The 19,124-nt window shown below is 44.6% G+C and overlaps 1 protein-coding gene across 1 annotated transcript in view; it reads right to left on the bottom strand.

Annotated features, from left to right (window-relative positions):
- Window positions 1-19,124, bottom strand: part of LOC147717052 (all-trans-retinol 13,14-reductase-like) — a 210,609-nt gene that overhangs the window by 46,827 nt on the left and 144,658 nt on the right. Inside the window, exons 9-10 of the mRNA XM_086923955.1 lie at window positions 10,599-10,765; window positions 5,658-5,817 (exon numbers count right to left, since the gene is read on the bottom strand). Of these exons, the coding sequence (XP_086780081.1) occupies window positions 5,658-5,817; window positions 10,599-10,765 (327 nt within the window). The remainder of the gene's footprint in view (window positions 1-5,657; window positions 5,818-10,598; window positions 10,766-19,124) is intronic.

Raw genomic sequence — 19,124 nt, 5'->3', positions numbered from 1 at the left:
TATCACATGCAGCGGAACCAGCGCTGTCTTGGGAAATTGTTCCCTCACGGACGCCATCGCACCCGGAAAGGCCACGCCCACGCACCCCGCCTCCCTAAATGTGCTTCCCACGTAAGCGCAGCGGACGAGCGCAGCGGGAGCGCCGTTTGCGCGCCGAAGGCGCGCCTAGGGCAAGCCCGTCTGCGCCCGTCCGCGACAAGACCGCAACAGGCGCAGGAGACCCTGGACCCGCACTCCCCACAGTAAGTTACCAGGCCAACTGTCTACTAAACCTACGCACTGGCCACAACTGTGCCTGCAAAGTTGACATGAATACCATCAAGGGGCAATTCAGCTGCAGGCTATGCAGATGGACCTCCTTCCCGGTCAAGCCTACAATTCCCCAAACAAACCTTAGTGACAACAGTCTACCTTTTAAAGGAGGCTTGATCAATGCACGCTCTATGGGCTGCCATAACCAAGACATAAAAGATCTCATCCAGGAACTAGACCTTGACTGCCTCTTTATAACCGAAACCTGGCTCACAGACAACAGTAACCCTGACCTAGCCACTGCCATCCCACAAGGCTATACTATTTTCAGGCAGGACAGACTGAAGGGTAGAGGCGGAGGAGTAGCCTTGTTGCTACGCAACTCCTTCAAATGCCATACCTTCACCCTTGACTCCCTAAAAGGAGCCGAATCCCTTGGCTTTTCCATTAAACTTAATGAGTCCGCCTCCTTTTCAGGAGGACTCATCTATCGCCCCCCAGGTACTGCTACCAGATTTTTAGAAACACTCAGTGATGTCCTAGGTCAGCTCCTAACTCGATATCCACATGTCACTCTACTAGGCGACTTCAACTTGCACCTCGACTCCAGAGAGGACGGCCAGGCACAAAATTTCCACCAAACGTTGAAAATTTTTAACCTTCAACAAAGGGTTAAGCATCCCACCCATCAAGCCGGACACACACTAGACGGGGTCTGTACTAACTCTCCCCTTCTAGAAACCCAAACCCCTGTCCCACAGATCTGGACAGACCACAACATGATCCCTTTCTCCATCAGAACCCCGCGCCCTATAAACACAATCAAACCCAGCCCACTCCCAGAGAACCACGTCAACTGGAAAATGATAGATGACACCTTCAAAATCAAGCCCACCATCGAGACTCAGATCCCTAGTCTGACGGGTAATGTAGAACAGGACTCTAAACTTTTCCATAATTGGATACAACATGAAATCAGAGCCCGTGCCCCACCTAAACGCACCAGGAAAACAGATAAAAAAGGCAAAATAAACGCCCCCTGGTACACGCCAGAATTAGCCAAGGCCCATCTTCTCTGCAAAAAAGGGGAACGCAAATGGCGTAAAACATATGACAGTACGGACAGAAACTCCTATGTCCAACTAAGGAAAAGCTACCACTCCATCATAAAAAGCGCCAAAAAGGATTTCTACATCAAAGCCATCAATGAGGCTAAGCAAAAACAAAAAACTCTGTTCGCCATAGTTAAAACCTTCACTCACCCTAAAGCACTACATCCTGAAATACCTCCCTCCCAAGATTTCTGCGATCAAATAGCAGACTTCTTCGAAGAGAAAATTAATCTTATCCAAAAAGATTTTCCCCTATACCAAACGTCCCAGTCCCCTATCCCCTTGGAACAAGCAAGAAAAGCAACTGGATATCTAAAAACGTTCTCACAGGTCAGTCTAGCCCAAACCCGGGAAGTAATTCTAGCGTGCAAGTCAGGTGCCCCCTCCGACTCCTGCCCTCCTAGAATTCTTCACCAACTGATCGATGATGTCAATCCCATAATAAACAAAATAGTAAACACCTCCCTCAGTACAGGCATTATTCCTAGAGAATGGAAACAAGGCATCGTAAAACCTTTAGTGAAAAAAACGAATAAATCCCCCTCTGACCTTACCAACCTCCGCCCAATCTCACTCCTCCCAGTTTTGGGAAAAATCACGGAACAAATAGTCTACAGGGAACTCAAACACCACTTAGAAACTAACAATATCCTTCACCCCCAACAATCAGGTTTCCGTCCCCAACACTCGACGGAAACAGCACTGATTGAACTGACCGATTCCATAAAACAACTACAGGACCAAAGAAAGAACGCTGTACTGATTTTATTAGACCTTACAGCAGCGTTCGACACAATCTCTCACTCTATACTCCTGGACAGGCTCAAGGACATTGGTATCTCCAACCTAGCATTGGACTGGATTACATCCTTCTTAACGGAAAGATCACAATCCATCATTCTAGGACCTTTCAGCTCTGCATAGAAAAAGATTCGATCTGGAGTACCACAAGGCTCCATTTTAAGTCCTCTGCTTTTTAACGTCTATCTTATTCCCCTCATGTCCCTGATAGAATCATTTGGCATAACTGTTACATCATACGCGGACGACACCCAACTTATCGTTCCATTAGATGAAAACTCAACGAATGCCGAACAAAATCTTAAAAACTGCTTGAAAGACGTTTTCCTGTGGATGGAAACAAACCATCTGAAGTGCAATACAAGTAAGACAGAAATCCTACCCATGGGGAAAAATGTCAACTTCTGTCCTAACCTGTGGTGGCCAGAGAACTCCACCGCTCCCCCCCAGACCGTCACAACAGCAAGAAACCTAGGAGTCATTTTCGATACTGACCTATCCTTTGACCAGCATGTCAGGAATGTGGCAGGAAGTTGCTTTGGGATTATTAAATCCCTTAAAAAAAATGTTGATTTCCTACCTACTGATGCCAGAAAAGCGGTAGCTGTCGCACTAATCCTATCGCGCCTTGACTACTGCAACGGTTTAATGGCAGGCGTGAAAAAAACCACACTCAAAAAACTGCAGAGCGTCCAGCATTCTGCCGCCAGATTGGTGCTTAAACTCCCCAGGAGGTCCTCAGCTTCCACTGCTTTGAGAACTCTCCACTGGCTGCCCCTGCACAAAAGGATTCTTTTCAAGATCCTTGTTGTTGCCTTCCGGGCATATATTTACAACAAGGGGTAAATATACATATAATCACACTGGCCCTAAATATCTAATTAAACGTTACCCACACTACATCCCCCAGAGGACCCTGAGATCCTCCAACAACAACTTGTTAAAACTCGCCAATTTCAACCTAAAAACCAAAGGGGGTAAAACCCTGACCTATCTATCCGCTAGGGCTTGGAACGCCATGCCCCACCACCTGAGGTCACAGACTAAAGAAACCCACTTCAGGAAACAACTAAAAACATGGATCTTCGGCCTCCCAGATGAATATGTCTTGGCTGCCATCTAATCCTGCCTCTGTAAAGACAACTGTACGCAGAACTTCCAGTTAGCGCCAGGATGCTCCTTCCGGAGCGATTGTCGCGCTTTACAAGTACCACATACAAAATACAAATACAAATACAGGGTCAAAGGTTAAAGGCCCGGGAGTTGAAGGACAATTTATTGTCAAACTTCACCTCGATGTTCCGAACTACCGTGGCAGGAGAGGGAGTAGAACTTGGTCAAACTCCATGAGGGTGGGGGAACTGAAAACCAAGACTTCTGTTTTACTGGTGTTGCACTGGAGGTTACTCCAGTGCATCCACTGGAATATTGCTGACAGACATGCTTCAAATCTGTTCTGCAAACAAAACAGGTGATGGACAGAATGTGGATCAATGTCACACATTCACCCCAGTCCAAAGATCTGGGCCCAAATCCATCGTTTTTTTGCACTCCACACCACCCTGGGTTAGACAATGGCGATATGCAAATCAGCTCTGACCCTGTGCCCCATGGGAACAGTCCAGTCCGAACTACAAAAGCCATGTCCTTCCCAGAATGGAATCAAGCATCCGAGGACCGGACCGGTTTCGAGGTAACACCTCTCATCAGCCCGGCTAGCTTGACTCCAGTGCTGTGGAGTGCCTGGTACCTGTTTTGTTTTCAAATCTGTTCTGGGCAGTAGATATGTTACCATCCCAGGCTAAAAGATTATGTGTGTTGTCAGCGTATGAGGCTATCGGCACTCTAAAAGATTCCACCAGGACTGCCAACGAAGACATAAAAACATTAAACAATGTTAAACTTAATGCAGAGCCCAAAAGAACACACCATGTTAACAGTTTTGAGTCCGAATCAAATGATGGCATTAAAACTGATTAGCATCTGCTCAACAGAAAGAATCTCAACCAGGCCAAAGCGGCCCACCTATCCCAATGTTCCACAAGCGTTGTAACATGATAGGATGGGAAACCGTATCAAACGTGCAGATAGATCTAATAACAGTAGGGCAGCTTGCTTCCCATTGTCCACAGCCAGTTTGATGGCATCCGAAACCTCTGCCAGAGTAGATTCAATGCTGTGTTCTGGGCAAAAGCCTGATTGTGATGGATGCAGCAACTGATTTAAGACGAAGAAGCTAGAAAATTAGGCATTGATTCGTTTCTCGAGAATCTTCGAGAAAGCTGGCAACAAAGAAATAGGCCTATACTTGGTCTTCTTCTACCAGCTGGGGATAACAAACTGATGAAAAGAGTAATTTAAAGAGAACTCAAGATGGATTGATGTCCTCAGCATTGGCCGCCAGTGTATGAGGGGGACAAGGGTCACCAGGGGAGCCAGATTTACATGCTTTAAGGGCTTTCGCAGAATACTCCATTGTGATGGTAATACATTTTGTCAAGGAGCACGGGCATAACGTTGAGTTATCAGACACTGGTCTCTTAATCTGCTAGTGTCAATGCAGGTATTAGAACCAGAAGGATTTAGAGCATCCTCAATGTCCATGATTTTTTTGTTAAAAAAGTCTGAAAGCTGCATGCATAATTTCTGGGAGGCCTCAAGGTCTGAGCTAGGGCACTAGGTTTGGAAAATGTCTTTGTAAATTTAAAAATCTCTTTTAGTTTGTAACTAGACATGGCAATTTCATTTGCGAGAAACTTACCATGGGCTTTCTTTATTCCCTGGTGCTAAATGGGAAGTTCCCTTTTGTAAAGTTATTTGTCTAGTGGTAGATAAAATGTGCCCCAAGATCTTTCAAGCTTTTTGCATTTTTGGTGTATTATCTTTAGCTGCTCATTGAACCAGGGAACTGAAGGGTGTTTTAGGTAACCAGAACCTGTCTTAATGAGTGCAGCAAGGTCAGTCATATTGCCTATCCAGGCAGTAATTGCCAATGCATCCGCATCAAGTGCACCAGATAAAGGTGGAACACACTTATTGAGGATCGACATGCTCTCCTCTGTTAATACTGGCCCACCAAAAAGACAGTGAATTAAAACAGCACAGGCTTCATGATAGGCTGGATACATTAACGGTCATATTATTAACTGCTGTTACACTGACAGTACTTATTGGAGGTATTCCAATAAGGTTCCATTTCATTTACTTTGTTGTACTGAATACCAAGGCATGCCAGGAAAGAGCTGAGAGAGTATTGCAGGAGTGATGAAGATATATATGGTGAAGAAAACAAGAAAAGCTGTTTATGGAGAGATACAAAGGAGATCTAAGGGGACTGCTAGAAGAATAGGATGGGAAGGAAAATATCAGAGTGGGGGCTCAGGCAGGAAGAAATAAAGAGGGGCGGGAGGGTTGAATGATCAATTCCAAGCAATTTCATGAGAATAGGACACACACAGAGGGCAACGCATTGTGTCTCCCTCTCCACCTCACCTGACAGGTAGAGCCCCTTGACTGGAGTCTCTGCACGGATGGAGGCCATTACTTCCAGTTGGAAACGCTTTAAGTTGTGCTCCGTCCCATAAATGTCACCACAAGGGGCCGCCAGGTAATACTGGTTGGTGAGTGGTGTAGCAGCATCCATGTGTTCCACCTATGCAGAAAAAGAAGAGTCAGAAATGTAACAGGCACATAAACCCATTCATCTTCCTGCCATTGGATGCTCTGTCTGCAGTCTGGACAGAAGCATTATGTTGTGGACACAACACCACACTCCAAGCACCTTCTCCAGTTTCATACTGCCACCATGAGCATTCATTTAGGAGTAGCCAGGGCTAACAGCTGCTAACCTAAGCATGGTCTTTTGCACCCTTTGCAGTACCAGTGCTAGCTGTATGTATGTGGTATTTGTATACGCTAAACCTGAGTGAAAGGCAGGGGAGCACTTTATCAGAAGGCACATAATACAATCAAGCAGTGACTATGCAGCGGGGGTTTGGTCCAGAGACAGAAGTCGAGCTATTTACTGTGTCATAATGTAATATTATTTAAAGAAGTGTGTCTTCAATCGCTGAATACATTGAAAAACAATGGGATGGTCATGATGGATATGGAGGTCTCACAATAATATTAATAATAATCCACATTTGTAAAGCGCACAATCACCCGTAAGGGTCTCTAGGCGCTGGGGGCCGTCGGGAAGATTAAGCAAGCTATTGCTCAGAGTCACATGGTGCTGGGCTAATCTGCCGCCGGCCCTGGGGATCGAACCGTGATCCCCAGATTCCGGAGTCAGTCACCCTGGCCACGGCGCCACCTTTGAAGTTACACAAAACTAAGAGGTATATTTACTAACGCACATGCCATAACAGTATTTTTTCTTCTTTTTTTAATTTTCTGTTTATTTACAAGTTAGTCATCACTTTACAGGTATTACATTCTATTGCAGTTGGTGGGTATTAGTCTGGTAATCAACAATCAGTGTCACTCTTCTAACATAACAGGTGGATGTAATAGCACCTTTGTTATCAACAGATTGAAACACAAAGTGTTCTCTCTCAATATTGAGTCTGGAGCAGTATCTCTAGGGGCAATACATGGGCTTCCCCTATACAGGTTCAATTTTCCCCAGACCCTTTCCCACTTGTGGGGGCATACTCTACTTTCGTATACTGTTCTTTCGGCAATCATGCATTGATCCAAATCTCTGGCATGTCACTATTTTGAGCTTATTTCAAGGGCCATTTAATGGAATGAAAGCTTGTGCACCTTTAAACTTAGAATAGTAAAACCTATTATTTCTAGTGCTTAGAAACTGTAGAAGTGCCATGTCAACAGCTACATTATTCTTTTTAGAAGTGAGTGGTCCAGTGTGATTATATGATCATTAGTGTGTTATTATTATTATTGGGGACAGGAAGTACACACCTCCGATTACAACTGGTTGAGACTAGAAGGTGGGCAAATCACTTAATCTTCCCGTGCCTAACAAAAATGAATGTGTGTCCTCATGTAACGTAAATGGTGCTATGTAAAGGCTCTGATACCAGATTCGGGTCAAGTTCGCGCTATATAAAACTATGCAAAAAAAGTGTGTGTTTCTGTGCATTTGCTTAGTTGTAGAGTACTGCATGTCTTCATTGCTGTGTACCTTATCTGTGTTTGTGTTTTTAAGCGTGTATTTACTGGTTGTGTGAACTTCTGTTTGTATGTACATGTGTGAATATATGTGCTCCGTAGTGGTGTGAATTTCTAAAGGGCAGATTTACTAACTAATTCTCGATAGTACGGGTCTCAGTGTGTATTTTGCTTGTGTCAATATTTTCTTGCGCCTTTACCAAATCTTTATATCGGTCTATGCGTCTCATCCTCTAGTTAGCTTCAATGTAATTTGTTCATGTTCTCCTGTCCAGTCTTATTGTTGAAATTGCTCTGTAATGATTAGGGCTCCCGGTTTTATGGTATTTATTTTAACATTTCTGTCTGTATTTATCCATATTTATTTAGTGTTTTGCGTAACGATGAAGTTGTAAAACTGTACATTTCCATATTTATTCAACTGATCGACTGGCTCTTACATTTTGATGTCTGTTGTGTTTTATCTATTTAAGCTGCCAAATATTACATAAAAATACATACACTGGTAAATATTAGCATTATACCACAAATGTATGTTGACATATGCCATTATTTAAAGCAATTTCATCCTGTATTTTCATTTCCCATGCTGTCCAGCTGTTCAGTTGTTGGGATATAATTCATGAAAGACAGCAGGGAGGTTCACTTAAAGAAGCACCATTTGCTGTATTTATCCACCTTAAAAAATAAATGCAGACAGAAAACACAGTGCTTTCTGTCTGTATTTATCTGTAAAAATCCATTAAAACTGAAAACAGGGAGCCTTAGTCATAATATGTAAATAACTGTCCCAGTGACTCTCCGCGCCAGTTGATTCCTATCATAGTGATCTCCCAGGCTCAGCTTCCATGTATTCCTTTCCAGTACCCGTCTCCCTGTTCAATGCCCATGGAACCTTCTACAGTGTCCATATCACCCTCTTCCATTGCCCATTGTCTTGGCATCTATGACTTCATTTCCCAATCTCATCCTGTTCTATTCATATACATTTATAATATATCCAATAAAGTCCAAATCCCTGTATGGAACGCAGCACACCAGCTAGCGCACACCAGTTTATTCTTGTAACCAGGAACAACGCGTTTTGGCTATCCTGTAGCCTTTGTCTACATTAAGGCTACGGGATAGCAGAAACACGTTGTTCCTGCCTGCACGAAGAAACTGGTATGAGCTAGCTGGTGTGACGTGTTCCTTTTTTTCCAGCGGGGATATGGACCTTTCTTGGATACATGACGGAGGACTCAAGCTGTCGCAGGCACCGACACCGATAGGCAGAGTCAGCTGAGTACTTGGGGCATCTCTAATTTTACATACATTGTCAAGATACATATATGTATAGTTAGAAATAACAAATTAATACATAGTAGTTATCCATACTTACCTTCATTATATTATAGCAGTTGGTATTCGGACTAGAATATTTTGCATGCCACTATTTAAAACATCTTCTGCTTGAAAACTGACTAAAAGTACCTACATTATAGCTGTTATTAGATATTCTATCACAAGAAATTGTGTATGTGTTATTGTTCTCTGACAGACTAATCTAAGTAAATTAATACAGGAAAGCAAATGTGTTTTTTCATAACAGATTGTAATATACCTTCAACTTGTTTTGGTCCTATAATAGGCTTAACATTGCGAACCTTTAGCACCTCACCAGTGAACTTGCAAGCAAGGTAGTCTGCACTGACAGATGTACTTGTACATTGAAAAAGGTATTTCGTTTTTTCTTTGGTGCATCACAAGTTGCCTATTAAATAAGCAATAAAGTACCCCCTGATGTACATAATAAGGATATTGAAAGTCACAGAGGTGTTCCATAACCATATAGAGAAATGAGGCTGAATAATACATGGTCACACCATCAACAATCCCACAAAACACTTAAAACCTTGGTGTGTAGCTCTTTCATATGGAAGAGCAAGCATGTTTGCAGACATGAATAATACAAATAAAATCTCTAGTGCAAAATTGAACGCATCCAAAGCCTGTTAGTAATTTGTTGCAAATATATATTAGAAACAGTTCAATAGAAGTCAGTTAAAAAAAAGAAAACTTCACGAGCTTAGAATGTGTAAAAACTTACACCAGGACTTTTACTTTTTTCTATCTAAGGAGTGCAAAAAATAAACATGCTCTCTCTGCCTGTCATTGTAAACTAACTGAAGAAAGAACAGCATTGTTCCATTTTAGTTGCTTTAAACATCTGCTTCAATCACCTGACTTGCTTTTATAATTGTCTAATTCTGACTCCTTTTCTTTAGAAGATATCGACTGAGAGCGTCACAAGTCGCTGATTATAAACAAATTAGATATTGGAGTTTATACAGAGATTGCATATTCCCATGTACTATGGAGAAATTAGAGACATTTTTTATCGAACGATTGTGAATTTAATTTATTATAAGTAAATAAATACATAAACTAATAAATACATTTTAAAAGTGTGCATGCATGCTTGTTAATTTTTCCGTGAATACCATCATATCTGTATGTCAGTCTGAGTGACTGAGATTGTGTAAATGTGTTTGTGCCAGTGTTTGTGTGGTAGTCAGTGTTTCTCTGTTTGTGTCAGTATCTGGTTGCCTGTGTTTATGTGAATGTCCGTGTTTGTGTGCCTATCTTTCAGCGTAATATTTAAGTGTCCATGTTTCCCTGCATGCATGCAAGTATGGCCCTGTTTCAGTGCGTACCTGTGTGTCTGTTTGACTGTCTCAGTGCGTTTCTGTGTGCAAACGTCTGTTTAATGTTCTGAATGTGTGTGTGCCTGTATACGTCTGTACGTGTCCTTTTATCTGTATTTCAATTAATGTTTGCGTCTCAATGTTTTTTGTAAATGTGTATCAATATATATGTGAATGCCTGTGTGTCCGCCTGAGTGTGAATGTTCGTCTACATGTTTTTTTTGGAAAGTTATTTATAAATGTCTGTATTTATGTGAATTTTTCAGTGTTTGTGGAAATATCTATGTTCCTGTGTTTTCATGAATAATTGTGTGCTTGTGTGAATGTCAACAAGTTTGATTGAATGAATGAATTGCATGTATCCTGCGTACTGTTATTGATTTGGATGTTCAAGCGCTTAAACATATTTTTAAACAAGCTCGTTTTCATGTGCATGTCTGTGTGAATAACCATGTTTGAGTGAGTGTGATTTTCTGTGTATTTGTGTTCATGTATAAATGGGTTTATGTGCCGAACTGAATGTGTTTTGTGAATGACTGTGTATTTTCTATGCATGTACGTGTTGGCCTGTGTGTTTGTGCATGGGTTGGGGAAAGTTCAGATACTTTACCTTATCCTTCAGCTGTGGGAACCTCTCGACAGCCATGTCTAACATTGATTGTGCAATTGCCATCTTGTAGTCCTGGTATTCTGGACCTCGGTGCTTCACACGGCCATCCTTCCACTCCTCGAACCACTCATAGCGGGCTATGGTTAGCATAGTCATGCAGGACTTCCCTACGGACCAATCAGAATATGTTATCACCAGTCCTAACTCAGACATTCAGCTCACTGCTCTGTCTTTGGTCACTACCTTTGGCAATGCCTCTGCTGCCCTTTGTTTAAAAGTGGCAGCATTTCACGTAAGCAGTTGACCAGGAGATCGAATAAAACGAATGCTGGCAGTTAGCCAAGGAGTCCCTAATACGCCTCCATTCCAACCAGAGCTTGATAACGCTGAACGTCCGGCATACAGTCCTTAGTACAACTTCATTCGAACTTCAGCTCTATGGTGTGATGCGACGCGGCTCCCAGACTCCGGCACCGTCTCAGACTCAGAGACTCCTTGGCGAACTGACAGCGTTTGTTTTATTGTGTCCGGGACAGCTTAACCTACAGCGTTTACCTTAATTACCAACAAATTTACGAAAGGATACATTTGAGGGATCCGGTTTATTACAAGTGGTTCACCAGATTCAGAGCCAATAACACGCTGTGATAAAGACCTAATGGCTTGCTATTTCCGATTTAACCAAAGGGATTTTTCTTACAAACTCCTACTGATTGAATTTTTGAGTTCAATTCTTTGAACATCAAGATAGCTATGTGTGATGGACAGTGATACTTGTATTATATATTTGTCGCGCTGCCTTGAAAAAGTCTTGTGAGTAAGACGAAACACTTGTCGGCTGATTGTTGTGAAAAAAGGAATAAATACAACAGTGGAAACTCACTATTTATCTGGACTTCCATACTTATTTTTGTTAAGAGAAGAGAGAATTTTAACCTTGTAATCTGGTCTGCAATTGGAATTTGTGAACTAATCACAACTATCTTTGTACTGTCTGTGAAATTTAGTTTGATGACTTAATGGTCTATCGCACAAGTTACTACTCGTGTAACGATATATCTGTAAGAGACATTAGTTAGTGATAGATTCCTTACCTTAGAATATCCCCAGGCGTCAGACTTGATCCGGAAAGTTTTACTAGCAGTACCCCTGCTCGTCAGTAGGTGGCGTCCTGCGGCTCCGCGTCTGTCGCTGGCATCGTAAGCACCGAGATGACATCACGGAGACTACTTAAGGACCACCCATGTGCGCTGACATCAGTTCTGTGCACAACTTTCAGCGCCAGGAACGCAGAGCAATGCAAGAAACCGACTACTGGTGCCATGAAACTGGGGCCCTGAAAGGGATGTACTTAATCCAAGTAATCAGTTCGCAGAGGGGGGGAATGGGTGGGGCAGTAAGAAATCTATCAGTAACTAATGTCTCTTACAGGTTTATATCGTAACACAAGTAGTAAATTGTGCATCTGAAAGAGACACGTTAGTGATAGATTCCTTACCTTAGAATAGCAATACCAACTCCGGTGGTGGGTCTGCGAACAAGATTACACCAGAAAGTCACAGAGAACAGAACGGCCAAAGAAGCTGTCTCTCCGGACTTGACTGTCAAGGCAGTAATGCTTGGTAAACGTGTGCAGCGAGGCCCACGTAGCTGTCTGACAAATGACCAGCAAGGGAACGCCGTATCCCAAGGCAGTAGTGGCTGCCGTTGCCCTGGTAGAATGGGCTGGCAGCCCCACAGGAGGCTCCTCTTAGCCAACGAGTAACACACTTTAAAGCACAGAACGACCCACCGAGAGATGGTTCGTTTGTGCACGACCCAACCTTTTTTGGCACCCGCGCAGCCAACAAAGAGCTTCAGATAAAACGAAAGCGCAAGTTTTGGGTTCAAATGGTGGAGCCTCTCTTCCTCTTTCAAAGGATGCGGAGGCGGAAAGAAGGTGGGCAAAGTGATGGTCTGCCCGATGTGGTTGGGTGTGGTTGGGTATGACAACCTTTGGCAAGAAAGAAGGACGGGTCCTTAGAACCACCTTGTCCGAATGAACAAAAAGGAAAGGAGGTTTAGAAGAAAGAGCCTGGAGCTCACTCACTCTTCTGGCAGAGGTGATAGCTACCAGGAAAGCCGTCTTGAGAGTGAGAAAACGTAGAGGACAGTTATGAAGGGGCTCAAAGGGAGCGCACATCTGGTATGTCAAGACAAGATTCAAGTCCCATTGAGGCATTATGAACATCACGGGAGGAAACGTGTGCATAATGCCTTTCAGAAAACAGTTAACAACCGGAGACTTAAACAGAGAAGGCTGATCAGGGAGCCTTAGAAAGGCGGAGATGGCAGAAAGATAACCTTTGATAGTGCCCAGAGCAGAGCCCTGCTGGGCAGTGACGTAACCCCTCTCCCCCAGCGCATTGAGACCCTCCCGGGTGAGTAGCGCGCTATACAAATGCCATGATTGATTGATTGATTGATTGAAGAAGGAACAGAAGGACCTCAGAAAGCGGGGCAGAAAGGGGATCTACAGCTTTAGCTGCGCACCATGCCACAAACTTGTTCCACCTGCAGGCGTATACCGTTTTAGTGGAGGGACGCCTGGCTGGAAGAATGACATCACAGACTTCAGGGGGAAGATCGAAACCCGTCAACTGTCACCACTCAATCTCCATGCATGGAGGTGGAGGCTGGACAGGTTCGGGTGGAGGACCATCTCTGGCTGCTGCGACAGAAGATCCTCCAGAAGAGGCAGTCGAATCGGGGGATGGATTGCCATGCTGAGTAGCTCGGGATACCAGTATCTTCGTGCCCAATCCGGAGCCACAAGGATGACTTGGGTCCGGTCGCGCCGAATCTTCTTCAGCATTCTGGGCAGAAGTGGTATAGGCGGAAAGGCATACGATAGACTACAACTTGACTTGCGACAAAAAGCGTTACAGAGCGAGCGCCGCCTTGGAAATTCCAATGTGCCGAACTGATGATATTGCGGACTTATTGCCCTGATGCTGCACCCACTGGAACTTCAGGTCCCACTGCAGAGCCCGCCCTTCTGGCATGTTTCACTAGCAGGATGCAGGAGGTCATCAGGCCCAGAAGCCGGAGGGTCATCCTGACTGATCGGAATCATAGCCTGAATATCCCGGACTCGCTGCTCGGGAGGATAAACCTGAAACAGTGTCGAATCCAGAACCGCTCAGATGAAGGGGAGCTTCTGAGAGGGACTCAGGTGTGACTTTGGCACGATGATGGAGAACCCCAGCAAATGCGAGAGGTCGGCCGTAGTCTGATGGTGGTTGACAACTGCCTGGGGTGAGTCCGCCTTCAACAACCAGTCATCGAGGTAAGGGAAGACTGACACCAACGACGTGCGCAGGTGAGCTGCGACCACCGCCATCACCTTTGTGAACACCCGAGAGGATCTGGAAAGGCCGAAGGGGAGCATGCAAACTGAAAATACTCCTGACCTACCATGAACCGCAGGTAATGCCGGTGGGCTGGCAGGACTGGGATGTGAAATATGCGTCCTGCAAGTCCAACGCTACCATCCAGTCTACAGGGTCGAGGGCAGCCAGGACCTGAGCCAAAGTCAGCATTTTTAATTTCTCCTTCCGGAGGAAGCGATTGACGTTCCTAAGGTCCAAGATGGGGCGCAGGTCCCCCTTGTCCTTCTTGGGGACCAGAAAGTAGTGGGAATAATAACCACTCCCTACTTCTGGCCCGGGAACGCACTCGATGGCCCCCTTGGCCAAGAGGGCTGTGGCTTCCTGCTGTAGAAGCACCAAGTGATCGCCCGACACCGAGGTGGCATGGCTGGAGGGAAGGACTGAAAAGGAAGGGGGAAACACGTGCGGATGATCTGAAACACCCACTTATCCGATGTGATATCACGCCAGTGGGGGAGGATCCTGCCACCCACCGGAGTGGGGGGCTCCACAAAGCTCTGATTAGGAAGGTGTAGAATCTAATAAAAGCAGGGAACACAATTGGCGCTGTATCCAAGTTGTAGTTTTATTTCCATTCCAACTTCTTAGGATAAGCAGTTAGATAATCCAAAGGTCACAAGGTACAAAGTGTGAAGCCCCACGGGGAGCATTAGCCCTGCTGCTCAGCCTACAGGATAAAACTGACAGATACTCTTAAACATACACAGAGGCAACATTCCACAACATCACAGAGACTGGCTGAGCAGCAGAGAACAGGACATAGAGAAAGGACAGATTAGAGTGGAAAACAAGATACCACAGAAGGTTTGGAGGTAGAAGCAGCGGGGGTTGAGGTGGACTGACCCCCATGCTAATTCCCAGACGCGCCCCTGCGGATGCCACATCCGCGGCCGCGCTGAGGCTGGTTTTGCACATGCTTGCTGCAGAAATGTGCCTGATCGCCCCTGCCGTGGCCACAAAAGGAACGAAAACCAGGAGTGGCCGGGCTCTTTGCAGAAAGACCCAAGGACTTGGCCGTGGCCCGCGAGTCCTTAAAACGCTCCAGTGCACTGTCGGCCTTATCGCCAAACAGGCGAGTACCATCAAAAGGCATGTTCATGAGCAAGTTCTGGACATCGAGCGAGAACCCAGTAGAACACAGCCAGGCATGGGGACGTAGCTCCACAGTTGTAGAAATTACCCTGCCCAACAGGTCAGCGGTGTCCAAACCACACCGACTGGCGAACTTAGCCGCATCCTTACCCTCACCAACCGCTTGGGAAAGAACAGCCTGAACCTCCTCAGGACACTGTGGCAACACCTGAGCAACGGTCTCTCACACTGCATGGGAATAGCGGCCTAATAAGCAGGCGGTGTTCACCGACCGCAGCCCCAAGCTGGCCGAAGAGAACAACTGCTTACCAAACTGTTCCAGCTTCTTAGAATCCTTATCTGGCGGAGCCGTGGGGAAGGCACTATGCGACATCTAGGCTGGATGACCAGGCTCTCAGGCATCGGATGAGTGGTGAGAAAGGTGGGGTCACCAGATGCCTGGCGGTGATGCCTGGTGACATTCTTATCCACAGGGGCCCCCGTGGCCAGCCGCAACCAAGTGCCCAACAGGACGTCAGTGAGGGCGTCATTGAAGGGAAGCAGCGGCTCCGACGAAGTAGACACCTTTTGGAGCACGTCGGTGAGGAGGTTAGTCTTGAGGGCCACCGTAGGAAGGTCGAGGTTGAGGACCTCAGCAGCCCGACGGCTGCACCATCGTGTAGGAATCTCCCTCCTCCATCGTAGGCGGAGGAGCGGCAAACCCCGGGTCAGAAGAGACATTGAGGTCGCCTGCGTTCTCCAGATCGTCCACCCAGTCCTGCTCGGAGTCACACTGATGGGCAAGAGGGTCCTCGGACCCCTCCCAATCATCCTCCACCTCCGTTGCAGGAGGAAGTGGCCGCGGCAGCAGAGCCGGAGAAGGGACAAAAACGGCGTCGGAAACGGCGCCGTGAATGGTGCCGGCCCGGGTCAGGCCAGCGCCGTGTCCCAATGCGGACGGGAGGAAGTCAGAGAGTGAACACGCTTCTTCAACTTCTTTTTATGTTGTCGCTTACCGGAATTCGAGGGCGAAGACTTGGAGCCTGAGGAGCGTCGACTTTGGCCCCGCGAGCGGTCCCAGGAGTGGTCCCTGGACCTGGAGCGGGGTCGGGACGAGTGCCGGGCCTCCAGCAGTTTCCTGTGCCACTCCCTCAAGGCCTTCGGGGCCATAGCTTGACAGTCCTGGGAGTCGTGGTCGGTCTCCAGGCAGTAGAGGCAAACATCATGGGGGTCCGCCACGGACATATTGCGATGGCAGGCCCCACAGGACTTAAAACCAGACATCCCTATGTGCACCAGGAGAAAAAAGGGGGAGACAAAAGTTTCAAAAGAGTAGTCAACAAAAAGTGACTAAGGTACGTGCTCTATCCGGATCTGGGCTTGCTGGCGCAGAAAAAGAAAGAACTGACGTCAGCGCGCATGGGTGGCGCCTTAGTAGTCTCTGTGATGTCATCTCGGTGAATACAACGCCGGCGAGGGACGAGGAGCCGTAGGACACCACTTACTGACGAGCAGGGGTGCCGCTAAAAAAACTTTCCAGGTCCAGTCTGACACCTGGGGATATTCTAAGGTAAGGAATCTATCACTAACGTGTCTCTTTCAGATAATATACTTAAGAGAGTGCTGTAATAAGGTTCTAGTAATTCAAGTAATGACATTTTGAACATCAATATGTTTTAAGGGTTATTGTTCACTAATGGGATTTGATGCAGAATCATGATAAAATGTGGATTACCATTACCAAGTGATTATAGTTCTGTATATGATCGTTCAATGTAATTTGTTAAGTCTGGGTGTCCTGGGGTAACTAAACACAGTCTTATTTCTTGGGGATGCAGGTGTGTTTAAAAGACTTATAACTTTAAGCATAATCATGTACTCAAGACATATGTGGATGTAAACATGTCACCTTTACATCCTCAACACATTTATATAATCAATAAAAAAATAATTACCAATAGAAAACAAATTGCCATTAAATAAAAAATATAGCTAATTTAAATAACTTTCCACCCTATCTCCCTAAAAACCCAACAACCCTCTACAACACTATAAATTACTAATAACATTTTTTAAAACAATTACTAAATCACTTAACATTACAAATATTTTTTTTTAATTATTCACAATTTTACATATAATACTAACATTTAAATTAATGTATTACCTAAAACACATTAAAATTATTAAAAAACGATGTTTTCTTGACAAATATATTACTGAAAACAGTATTAAAACAATGATATTCTTGACACGATTGTTATGTACCACAAAACCTGATATTTTTGAAATAGTGCATTAACCACCTGAGAGGATATCTAGGCGCTTGAGCAATGTGTGTATGTGTTTGGTCCCTAGATGCTTATATGAAGAGCCAGGTATTCAGCTTCCTGTGGAACTCGATAAGTGAGAAAGAGCCTCTCATGTGTTGAGGGAGGTAGTTTAATGTCTTGGGTACATTGTAGGAGGATGAGAGACCTACAGTTTTGTTTTTGCAAATGTGACTCGTGTATCACAATATTATTTTAGGATATTTATGTTTTCCGATATTTAAAACTCGATATTTTGTCCAAACACCTCTGTAACTGATGTGGTTGAATGTGGATGACTGCATATCTGCTGAGGTTTTTCATGTGAGAGATGGTGCTTGGGGGATGTTTTGAAGGCAGATAAGGTGTGACCTTATGACTTTGAAGGGGTTTCTTGTGCAGGAGTATTTTGAAAACAAAATAGAAACCATTCAGACAGAATAATTTCTCATAACACTAACTGGGAATTCCTAGCTTTGGTGGTTTCCAAGATAAATAGCATGATGGGTGAATTTAAATTCATCACCTTGCATCAATTCGAACAAGAAATATTGGACTGTAGGTTAGGATCACCAGATGACCCATACACCCTGTAATCTTAGTCAAAACTTGACATTCTAATAATCATAATTTTAATCTTCTGCTGAACTCCTCATTGACTTTCGGCTTTGTTCCACGGATCTGGGAGAAGGCTAAAGTCAAGCCTAAAAACGCCTTTCCCATTGCTCCCAGCCTTCTCCGAAATGTTGGAGAAACTGTCTGTTACTGAATCGTCAGAACAACATTTTAAAACATGCCTTGATCAAGTTATAGAACAAATAATGTTTAGCCACTTAAAAATGTAATAAAGAAAAAAAAAGAGATATGGATTCATAGCCTCTGATTGGTGGACAGTGGGATTAGCCACCCCTTCACTGACTGCACTGGTGGCGAGAAACCTAGGTGTTAATTTTGATAAGGACTTGTCTGCTTGTCAACAAATTCTTGCAGTGACTGGAACAGGTTTCTTCCTGATAAAGTCATTGAACAAGTTCCATGATTTTCTGCACTTAAATGAACAAATATTAGTGGTATATGTACTTATCTTTTCAAGGATGGACTACGCCAACATTCTATATCTGGGAGTACCGAAATATCTAACCAATAAATTACAACCAGTGCAGAAAGAAGCTGGGAGACAGGTGTTTAAACTTTCACGTCAGACTTCAGTCTGACGTGAAAGCTATCTGAAAGAACTGCCCAGTCTACTAGTACACTAGTACACAAGCACATTTTGTTTAAAACTTTTAGCTTGGTACATAGAGCTTTGTTCTTGAGAGAAAATCAAAATAGCTAATTTATGGATTTAGTCACGACTCCACCTTTAGAATAGTGAGATCCTTGAACTCTAACCCTCCACGCATTCTGAAATTTAGATTGTCTAAGAGAGAGGGCAGCTCCTTTCTCGATGCTCACTGCAAGAGCTTGGAATAAACTCCCTGAAACCCTCAGATTCATAACAAATTACAAGATCTTTAGGGTCGCTGTTTGTGTGACCATGATGCTTGGTTGACTGAATGGCCCCTTCACACTGTTGTGTCACCACAAGCAGAGTACATGGTTTTCAGGCTAGCGCCATGACGCCCCTTGGGGCTGTAGCTATACTCTATACGAACCACCTAATTCATTCATTCAAGGAGGTCGAAGGAATGGGACAGTGAATTAGCACAAGAAGG

This window comes from Lissotriton vulgaris, chromosome 5 (genome assembly GCF_964263255.1).
Source record: "Lissotriton vulgaris chromosome 5, aLisVul1.2, whole genome shotgun sequence".
NCBI lineage: Eukaryota > Metazoa > Chordata > Amphibia > Caudata > Salamandridae > Lissotriton > Lissotriton vulgaris.
The sequence above is the reverse complement of the archived record's forward strand: the minus strand, read 5'-3'. Positions and strand labels throughout refer to the sequence as shown.